General features: G+C 44.6%; 1 protein-coding gene across 1 annotated transcript in view; it reads right to left on the bottom strand.

Moving 5' to 3' along the window:
• Positions 1–4771: 4771 nt before the first annotated feature.
• The window catches only part of C2CD3 (C2 domain containing 3 centriole elongation regulator), a 220837-nt gene continuing 213975 nt past the window's right edge, over positions 4772–11633 (bottom strand). Inside the window, exon 33 of the mRNA XM_082245743.1 lies at positions 4772–5078. Within this exon, the coding sequence (XP_082101869.1) occupies positions 4935–5078 (144 nt within the window). The 3' untranslated portion in view covers positions 4772–4934. The remainder of the gene's footprint in view (positions 5079–11633) is intronic.

Genomic DNA, 11633 nt, shown 5'->3' with positions numbered 1-11633 from the left:
CATTCAATGTTACTGTTTTACCAGTCTGTTAAAAAGACCTGTGAACTCTCAAAGCCATGTTTAGCTTTCTCTTATTTTGTTATCTATGCATAGCTATTGTTAAGGCCCCATGCACACAGGGCGTTTTTGCAGCTGCTGTTAGGAGCGTCAGACGTTTTTTTTTTGCAGCTTAAAAACGCCCCTCCAAGTTATTCTATGGCCTCATGCACACATAGGGCTTTTAGGAGCTCCAAGTGGCATAGGCGTTTTTAAGCTTCAAGAAAAAAAAAAAAAAAAAAAAAAAAAAAACCAGGACCAGTGCGTTCTGGAGCTGCAGCATCAAGCTGTAAAAACGTCTGACGCTGCTAATAGCTGATTAACGTTGCTTAATGTTGCTTATACAGCGTTAAGCCACGTTATACTTTTTTTGAAAATAAATGGTTCTTTATGGGAGCCCATTGATTTGAATGGAAGTTGCATCACAAGTCGGACCTCGAAGGGCCTGGTTTGGAACCTGGGGGGTCCGCCTATGGCGTTTTTTTTCCCATTTTGGCGTGGAGTTCCCCCTCAAGATTCTCAGAGTGCAAGTCGCATCGCAAGTCGGATCATCCTGATCCGACTTGCGATGCGCCTTCCATTCAAATCAATAGGCTCCCATAGCAAACCATTGATTTTGAATGGAGGCAGAAAAAACGCTGCTAAAAGCAACGTGGCCAAACGTGCAATAACGCCAATGGAAAAAGCTACTAAAAGCACGTTTTTACAGCTGCTTTTTCCGGGCGTTAGAAGTGGCTTTGCAGCTTGTTTTTTCTGATGCCCCGTGTGCATGGGGCCTAAGTGTCATTTTGTGCTTTGTTATGCTATATTTTTCAATAAAAACAATTGAAAGAGAAGGTGATAGGTCACCTCCTTAGTGCCTGTTTTAGCCCTGTGAAGGCCACACCAATGCCCTTGAATGGGTCTCATTTGGCAGTGGTACAAGTTTTGCCATTGAGCAAAGCATCATGGCTTTAGCATGTGTACAACCGTAAAACTGTGTGAAGGCGCCTGGTCCTCAGTATATACAAATTGTAAGTGACCTGCTGCCCCTTTAAATGTGTGAAATACACAAATATGAGCAAATAAAAAATAGATACATAAAAATAATAGATATGTATCAATCTACAGTTAATATGCGTGTCTAATTTTCTTTCACTTTATTATTTTATATGTATTAATAAATAAATGAAATTGGAGCAATCAGTCAATTATTGATAATTTGTGATCCTCCAACACTGGTTAGGGTTACATCAAATAGCCATAGAAATAAATGTGCAATAAATATATATTCCAAAAAAATGTGACTGATATAATATGGCAGATAAAAAAGTGCTCAATATGCAATAGAAAAAAATAAATAAAGTGAAATGACACAAAAGCGAATCAAAAATCTAAATAGATATCAATAAAGTCCATATAATGTGTCCAGCACCGTGTCTGAAAAGAAGATTGAGAAAGATCCACCTCGTGAGCTTAGATATATAATATGCTCACCAGAACCCAGCAGGTCACTAATGCCTCGTTTCCACTGAGCGGATCGGTTCGGGTCGGTACGGTACGCTATTTTGAGTGTTTCCATTATGAAAGTGGCCCATACAACCGAACCAAACCGCACCATTCCTGGTCCTCCTTCAGATGTAGGGCCATAGGAAATGGTACGGTACGGTTAGGGCGGAGCTACTGGCATCACACGATACATTGCACTGATTGGTGGACAGGAAAACGTCAATGCTCACGTCAAACGAAAGCACAAAACAAACACCACGTTTGGTGTGAACCCTGCATGGCCCCTGGCGGTCCGACTTGCAGTGGAAACGCTCACCTGAATAGGCTGGACCATTCTAACCCTTTAAAACTGTACCGAACCGTTCCGCTCAGTGGAAACGAGGCATAAGACCTCTCTCGCTTCACAAGTGATCCAGATACAGCATATATGTGCACAACCATGTCCAGCTGCCTTTGCAAACGAGCCCAAACTGGATGATGTGTAGTGTGCGGTGTGCACCGTGTATCATCGACAATTGCCTTTTTCCATCCTTTTGGCAAATCTCTGTGTTGCTGATCTCCTCCAGACTCTTTCAGCCACTTTCTGTCTGCATGCATTCACTCCAGCATCAGCTACAAGTCATTGCCCTGGACCAGCTTCCGGATCATGTCAATGGGTTCACGATGGTGCCCAGATACCAGCACCGACCATCGTTGTCATAAATGGGTATAAATATCTTTATTGAGATGCATACAAAGTCCAAAAGATTGCAAACCTGGTTCGTGTGTTTCAGCCTTACCCAGTCATAGTCCTAATCACAACAACAAAAAACTTTTTTCTGCCTTAAGTGGGGTACACACTATAAGAAAATTGGCCGAACGATCGATTTTCCTCATTGTTTCACAGCAAGTTGTAACCGATGAACGAAAATTTGTATGAAAATTCTCGTATGACAAAGGCTTTTTATTTTTGTTTATTGTTTCTTATCATGCGCAGTCTTTCTTTTCTGACTTTTCTGATCGTACGAAAACGGTACACATTAAACAAAAAGCGCTTGTTTTTTTTCCGTATGAGAAAAATTTTGGAGTTTGTCCCTTTTAGAATATTTGTACGAAAATTCGTAAACGGCTGTCGAAAGTTGTGTAAACACTATATGAAAATCGGACGAAAATTCTTTGCACAAAAATGTTCGCCCGATTTTCTTTATAAAGGAAAAGGAATTGGCAGCACTCCAGGTTGAGTCAAAATCCAGATTTATTGACTGGACATCCAAATATGACAATCGTGACAAGGTAGACGCGTTTCACACACTGACTGTGTGCTTAATCATAGTAATGATTAAGCACACAGTCAGTGTGTGAAACGCGTCAACCTTGTCACGATTGTCATATTTGGATGTCCAGTCAATAAATCTGGATTTTGACTCAACCTGGAGTGCTGCCAATTCCTTTTCCTTTATCAAGTTTTCACGGAGGCGAGCCGGGGCATGCACCGGTGCGAATCATCAGGCAATCACACCACCTTGAGCAGTGAGTTCTTGTCTTTTCGATTTTCTTTATAGTGTGTACGAGCCTTTATTCAGATGTTTGTGATCTCTATCTACCAACAGCTAAAACCATTTCAATTGAAAAAAAAAAAAAAACAACAAAAGAAACAAAAAAAATAATAAAACAACAAAAAGAAAACATTGTACATAAACATTTTATTATCATATTTTCTGAAAATAAATTATAGTTTGGCATAAAAATAGTGCGGAAACATAAAAAAATAATTTAGCTAGAAAATTCATTAAATAAATACTTAATATACAGATCATAATAACACATATACAATATCACACAGTGCAGGTATAATAGACTCATAATAAGCCAATTCACTGAATAGTTGTATAAAGGTCATGTGAAGACCAACCAATCAGTGTGCTAAAACCAGCCCAGTAGAGGATGCTTCTGACTCCGGTGGACCACACTTTCTACGAGGCTCCTTTGCCATACTGAATAGGTCTAAAACAAGGTCAAGATCTGCAAATAGGTGTATGGGGGGTGGAGAACGGTATTATGAAAGCTCCCTGGTCTGTTGGAAGTAGGAGACTTGGCAATATTGTGTTGTCATGTTACGTGCCCCCAAGCACGGCACCGGGTCCAGTGGCCCGAACGATGCACCAGGTTACATGCCCCCAAATCACATGCCCTGAACTTTGCAGCAAGTCATGTGCCCCTGCTGTGGCACCAGGTCACGTGGCACCAGGACACGGTGTGCAGCAGGTTGCCACTAATCACTGATAGAGAGAACAATAAAACAGTTGCTAAAATCAGACCAGTAGAGGATGCATCTGACTCCAAGGGACCACACTTTGTACGAGGATCCTTTGCCATACTGAATAAGTCTATAACAAGGTCAAGATCTGCAAATAGTTGTATAGTGGGGATGGAGAACGGTATTGGGAAAGCTCAACAGATCTGTTGGAAGTAGGAGACTTGGCAATAATGTGTTGTCAGGTCACGTGCCTCCAAATGCCGCACCAGGTCAAGTGGCCCGAACGCTGCACCATGTTACATGCCCCCAAATCACATGCCCTGAACGTGGCACCAGGACACGTGGGCTGCAGAAGGTTGTCACTAATCACTGAATCCAACAGAAGAAGCTGCTGTGTAGGTCACATGACCTAGACCTAGGAACCCCGTTATCTCCTTGTCATGGTGGGCTGGTTAGTTTATTCTCCTTTGAAAAACTTTAACCACATAAGGTGTGCTTCACAGGGAGCCTGAGAGGACAGAAATATGGGAGCAGCCAGTCGTGACTTTGTTTTTAAAGGTACAGGATCCAAATACTGGCTCACTACCTAGTGAGGTCACCGATTTCAAACAAGCATGCATCCAGTAAAACTGATTTTTGGTCCTACATATGGCATTGGGTCGGTGACTCACCAGTGTAGTGAAGGCAGGATTAGGATGGTACACAATATAAATCTTTGTTTTGGGTAGATGTAGGCATGGCAACTCACCCAGCGCACCCCACTGCTTTCAGATATCAGCCAGGGACTCCAGCAGATTTCCTCTGTGGAAATGATGGTTTCTGCTTTCCAGTTTGACCACTTTGAGGCTGAGCAACAGTCTCACTCCTCTTGTAGCATTATTTATAATGCCTGACTCCTCATCCTGGGACTTCCAATTTCAACAGAGCCTGCCTACTCTTCTTCTGAAAATGCTAGTTGCTTGGCTGTCATGCCGATTCTCATTTCAATACTTTGTCATCGACAAGGACTTTTAACCTTTTCTATCTTTCCCAAACCGTATACTTGTTCTGATTGTGTCAGGCTAACAGCCAGGTATCTAGTATTTTCAGAAGGCGCTTAGGCATCCTAATTATCCCCTTATGATAGAATTACATAATGATGCAGTGTGGGGTGTCATTGCAGAGAACAGACGCTCTACTTGTTGGAGAACTGTGCAGCAAATATCCTTGCGATACGCTTGGCCTCTTTCTCTGGCAATTCCTCTGGGTTTATTCTGGGGGTTTGACGCGCTCGCCGGCGAAAAGGGATTCCTTTAGCAATTTGGATCTCACCATCACTCTGAAAAACAGAAAAAACAAATTCACATGTATGTTTTTTATTACGGAGGAGCTTGCATGAGACTTTGGCTGAAACTGGACTTTGCCTTACAGCTAAACTCCAGGCAAGCAGCTAAATTTACAGATGAAATACAGATATGGGGAATAACCTCCTTAACATTGGTGATCAGTAGGAAGAATGTCCCTTACATTGGTGATCAGTGGGAAGAATGTTCCTTACATTGGTGGTCAGTGGGAAGAATGTTCCTTACATTGGAGGTCAGTGGGAAGAATGCTCCTTACATTGGTGATCAGTGTTAAGAATCTTCCTTACATTGGTGGTCAGTGGGAAGAATGTTCCTTACATTGGTGGTCAGTGGGAAGAATGCTCCTTACATTGGTGGTCAGTGGGAAGAATGCTCCTTACATTGGTGATCAGTGGGAAGAATGTTCCTTACATTGGTGATCAGTGGGAAGAATGTTCCTTACATTGGTGGTCAGTGGGAAGAATGCTCCTTACATTGGTGATCAGTGAGAAGAATGCTCCTTACATTGGTGGCCAGCGGGAAGAATTCCCCCTACATTGGTGGTCAGCGGGAAGAATTCCCCCTACATTGGTGATAAGTGGGAAGAACGCCCCTTACATTGGTGGCCAGTGGGAAGAACGCTCCTTACATTGGTGGCCAGTGGGAAGAACGCCCCTTACATTGGTGGCCAGTGGGAAGAACGCCCCTTACATTGGTGGCCAGGGGGAAGAACGCCCCTTACATTGGTGGTCAGTGGGAAGAATGCCCCTTACATTGGTGGCCAGTGGGAAGAATTCCCCCTACATTGGTGGTCAGCAGGAAGCATTCCCACTACATTGGTGATCAGTGGGAAGAATGCCCCTTACATTGGAGGCCAGCGGGAAGAACGCCCCTTACATTGGTGGCCAGCGGGAAGAACACCCCTTACATTGGTGGCCAGTGGGAAGAATGCCCCTTACATTGCTTGCCAGCGGGAAGAATGACCCATGCATTGGAGGCCAGCGGGAAGAATGCCCCTTATATTGGAGGCCAGTGAAAAGAATATCCCTTAGATTGGTGATCAGTGGGAAGAATGCCCTTTATATTGGTGGTCAGTAGGGAGAATGCCCCTTTCATTGAAGGCCATTGGGGAGAATGCCCATTACATTGGAGGTCAGCGGGAAGAATGCTCCTTACATTGGTGGTCAGTGGGAAGAATGCTCCTTACATTGGTGATCAGTGGGAAGAATGCTCCTTACATTGGTGGTCAGTGGGAAGAATGCTCCTTACATTGGTGGTTAGTGGAAGAATGTCTCTTAAATTGGTGGTCAGTGGGGAGAACGCTCCTTACATTGGTGGTCAGTGGGGAGAACGCTCCTTTCATCGCTGATCAGTGGGAAGAATGCCCCTTACATTGGTGTTCAGTGGGAAGAATGCCCTTTATATTGGTGGTCAGTGGGGAGAATGCCCCTTTCATTGAAGGCCATTGGGGAGAATGCCCCTTACATTGGAGGTCAGCGGGAAGAATGCTCCTTACATTGGTGGTCAGTGGGGAGAACGCTTCTTTCATTGGTAATCAGTGGGAAGAATGCCCCTTACATTTGAGGCCAGTGAGAAGAATGTTCCTTACATTGGTGATCAGTGGGAAGAATGCCCTTTATATTGGTGGTCAGTGGGGAGAATGCCCCTTACATTGAAGGCCAGTGGGGAGAATGCCCCTTACATTGGAGGCCAGCAGGAAGAATGCTCCTTACATTGGAGGCCAGTGGGAAAAATGTCCCTTACATTGGTGGCCAGCAGGAAGAATGCCCCTAACATTGGTGGCCAGCGGGAAGAATGCCCCTTACATTGGTGGTCAGCGGGAAGAATGTCCCTTACATTGGTGGCCAACGGGAAGAATGCCCCTTACATTGGTGGCCAGCGGGAAGAATGCCCCTTACATTGGTGGCCAGCGGGAAGAATGCCCCTTACATTGGTGGCTAGCGGGAAGAATGCCCTTTATATTGGTGGTCAGTGGGGAGAATGCCCCTTACATTGGTGGCCAGCGGGAAGAATGCCCCTTACATTGGTGGCCAGCGGGAATAATGCCCTTTACACTGGTGGCCAGCGGGAAGAATGCCCCTTACACTGGTGGCCAGAGGGAAGAATGTCCCTTACACTGGTGGCCAGCAGGAAGAATGCCCCTTACATTGGGGGCGAGTGGGAAGAATGCCCCTTACATTGGGGGCGAGTGGGAAGAATGCCCCTTACACTGGTGGCCAGAGGGAAGAATGCCCCTTACACTGGTGGCCAGAGGGAAGAATGCCCCTTACACTGGTGGCCAGAGGGAAGAATGCCCCTTACATTGGCGGCCAGTGGAAAGAATGCCCCTTACGTTGGTGGCCAGCAGGAAGAATGCCCCTTACATTGGTGGCCAGTGGAAAGAATGCCCCTTACATTGATGGCCAGCGGGAAGAATGTCCCTTACATTAGTGGCCAGCGGGAAGCATTCCCCCTATATTGGTGGCCAGCGGGAAGAATGCCCCTCACGTTGAGGATCAATGAGAAGACCGCTCCCTTACACTGGTGGTCAGTGGGAAGAATGCTCCTTATGCTGGTGACCAGTGATAAAAATGCTCCTTACATTGGTGATCAGTCAGACAATATAAATGGGGAGATTTCCCTGTGCCTACTGCAGTCTTTCTGAGTGTAAAGTGAAAGGAATGGGTGGCCTCAACTGCCTCCTTGCCTAGGGTCCTATTCTTCCTAATCATCTCTAATTTTCAACACAGCCATGGAAAGCGTGTGCACCTTATATGAGCTGCATTCACCTGTCAGCTCCAAGTACAAACACATCTTGCCCCTGGTCATTTCTAGTGAGAAATTCATCAATAGGTGACATAGCAAACATCATAAACAGTTCAAGATTAGGAAAGTAGTCTTACTGCTACCTCCAGCTATTGTGGTGTCTGTGAAAACACCACAATAGCTGGAGGCACAGGCTGACCTTTCCTCCAGTTACAGCAGTGAGAGTGGAGAGGAGTAGAACACATGGGATCACACCGACCTATAATACCATCAGCTGTATTTAGAATATTGCATTAGGAGGGTGATTTTTTTTTTTTTTTTTTTTTGCCTTGGTATTTTCAACTCTTATTTCAGAAAACATTACAAATTATGAACATTAAAGCTGTTCACCCTCCCCTGTGCTGTCACCCTCCTATGTTTGTTGGAAGTGTACCCCCCCCCCCCACACCAACAGCGTTCTGGAATGGGGACATTTTTGCTACTGTACTAAGATCACATGGACGTGCCAATGCCTAGAGCTGATTGCCACTTTAAGCAAGCTGCTAGCAAGCTTCAGCAGGCTTTTGACAAACTTCAAGGAGGTGCTGAAACCTGCTAGCAGCTTGTTTAAAGTGGCAATCAACAATTTGGATAGGCTTGGATTCTAACATTTACAGATTGGAGCGGAATGTTACCTAAAGCTTCAACAAAGCTTGCTGAAAGCTCTGCAAATGTTTAGTCAAAGTATGCTGTTCACGCGGCTCTCATACAAGCTGATGGCTGTGTGAAAAAAGCCTTTTCGAAAAGTAGGTGAAAGGGGTAATGGCTTAGTACAGAGGCAGATCAATTCTACCAGTTTCTCTGTAAGGAGGGGCAGTTGGGGTTGCCCCTGCAACCGCCCCCCCCCCCAATATGCTCAAATCACCCCAACCCTGCCAGTTCTAGAATGGGGGCACATTTGCTACTGTACTATGGTCACATGGATGTACCAACGGCTATAACCGATTGCCACTTTAAGCAAGCTGCTAGCAGACTTCTTGAAGCTTGTTGAAAACCTGCTGAAGCCTGCAAGCAGCTTTTTTTAAAGTGGCAATTAGCACTCCAGCTAGGAACGGTACATTTACAAACTGGATCGGAGTGCTACTTTAAAGGCTTTAACAAAGCTTGCTGAAAGCTCTGCAGATGCTTGGTTACTTAGCTCTGAAAACCCATGTGAAATAGGCCTTCGAAAAGTAGGTGAAGGGGTTAATGGCTTAGTAGAGATGATTTTATACCAGTTCCTCTGTGGGGGTTAATGGTTTTAAGGTCCAGTACAGACTCCTGGATAATATTACATTAGTTCCTTTGTAGGAGGGGTAGATGAAGGCGTTAAAAGCTTGGTAATGATTGCCAGATATCCTACCAGTCCTTTTGTAGGCAGAGATGATGAGTGGATTAAAGGCAAAACCAGACAATATCATACCAGTCCCTTTGTAGAGGTAATGGAAAGAGATAAAAGCCCAGTACATATTGCCCAATATTATACCAGTTTTGCTTAAAGGTCCTGTTCAGAAGACCAGATGATATCATACCAGTTCCTCTAGAGGAAGAGGCAATGAAAGGGTTAATTGACCTGTACAGTTGCCAGGTGATATCATTCCAGTCTCTCTGTAGCTAAAGCAGGGGTTAATGTCCCTGTACAGATTTGCTAGACGATATTATATCTAAATGTATGTAGGAACAATTAAGAGGGGGAAAGGCGCAGTACAGATTGCTGGATATCATACCAGTTCCTCTAAAGGTAATGAAGGGGTTAAAAGCTTGGTACAGATTGACGGATATCATACTATACGTAATTAAGGGGTAAAAGGCTTGGTACAGATTGATGGATATCATACCATAAGCAATGAAAGAGTTAAAGGCTCAGTACAGATTGACAGATATCATACCAGTCTGTCTATGAAGGGGTTAAATGCTAATTACAGGTTGGTGGATATCACACCAGTCCCTATGTAAGTAATGAAGGGGTTAAAGGCTCTGTACAGATTGGTGAATTTCACACCAGTCCCTTTTTAAGTAATGAAAGGGTTAAGGGCTCAGTACTTGTTGCTGGATATCATACCAGTCACTACATAAGCAATGAAGGGGTTAAAGGATGAGCACAGGTTGGTGGATATCATACCAGTCCCTATATAAGTAATAAAGGGGTTAAAGGCTGAGTACAGATTGGTGGATATCATACCAGTCCCTAAGTAATGAAGGGGTTAAAGCCTGAGTACAGATTGGTGGATATCATACCAGTCCCTAAGTAATGAAGGGGTTAAAGGCTTAATACAAATTGGTGGATATCATACCAGTCCCTATGTAAGTAATGAAAGGGTTAAAGGCTGAGTACAGATTGGTGGATATCACACCAGTCCCTAAGTAATGAAGGGGTTAAAGCCCGAGTACAGATTGGTGGCTATCATACCAGTCCCTAAGTAATGAAGGGGTTAAAGGCTGAGTCCAGATTGGTGGATATCATACCAGTCCCTATGTAAGTAATGAAGGGGTTAAAGGCTGAGTCCAGATTGGTGGATATCATACCAGTCCCTATGTAAGTAATGAAGGGGTTAAAGGCTGAGTACAGATTGGTGGAGATCATACCAGTCCCTATGTAAGTAATGAAAGGGTTAAAGGCCGAGTACAGATTGGTGGATATCATACCAGTCCCTATGTAAGTAATGAAAGGGTTAAAGTCTGAGTACAGATTGGTGGATATCATACCAGTCCCTAAGTAATGAAGGGGTTAAAGGCTGAGTACAGACTGGTGGATATCATACCAGTCCCTAAGTAATGAAGGGGTTAAAGGCTGAGTACAGATTGGTGGATATCATACCAGTCCCTATGTAAGTAATGAAAGGGTTAAAGGCTGAGTACAGATTGGTGGAGATCATACCAGTCCCTATGTAAGTAATGAAAGGGTTAAAGGCTCGGTACAGGTTGCTGGATGATATCATATCCCCGTCCCTATGTAGGAGAAGGTAATGAAGGGGTTAAGGCTGGTTACAGCCGGAGTTGAGTAATATGGTTGGGGCTCCAAGGCTGCCACCCGGCTGAGTTCTCAGCGGCACATTTTCCAGCGTCAGCCAGAATCGGCGGCTTCCGGATGATCGACTCCCTGAACTGTGTACACCCTGATGGGAGATCCTCCGTCATGTCATGGCCATATTATACACACATATCAGGACACAATGTATAGTAAAGGATACACAATATATTATAGAGGGGAAAGGTCTATCAAGCAGCATTAAATCATTTATACCCAACAAAAAGGATCAGGTGGATGGCAATAACTAATGCACTAAACTGACGCTCGACCCAGCACTAAAGAGGACCTGTTCTACAGGCAGTGCATGGTAGTTCTGTACACACACTTAAGAATTAAAATATATATATATATTTTTTCAGGTATATGTAAGCACCCTCCTAGGTAGGTGCTAGAAGAGAGTATCGTTTTGGGATCTTTCTGCTTACCAGAGAGATTGCAGGTACATTTATATTGCTCTCTGCCTACCAGAGAGCAGGATCCATTGGTAGGGTCTTCTCATGGTGCTCAGGTGCAGCTCAGCTTGTCTGAAATGTTTCACACTGGTCCAATAGGGAAGCATATTAGACAGTGGGAGGTGACCTAACAATTGAGGGCACAGGCCTTGTTACAGCCCTGGTGATTGGCAGAGGAAAGTGCCCCAGTGCATGCTGAGTGACTGTATAAATGCCAAGGGCACGTGTGCTCAGGGTCTTCGGCTGGAGAGCGGGGTCCCGGAGGGAGGGGCGGCTGCCCCTCC

This window comes from Pelophylax lessonae (genome assembly GCF_965119305.1).
Source record: "Pelophylax lessonae genome assembly, chromosome: 2".
NCBI lineage: Eukaryota > Metazoa > Chordata > Amphibia > Anura > Ranidae > Pelophylax > Pelophylax lessonae.
This window is presented reverse-complemented; position numbering and strand designations above follow the sequence as displayed.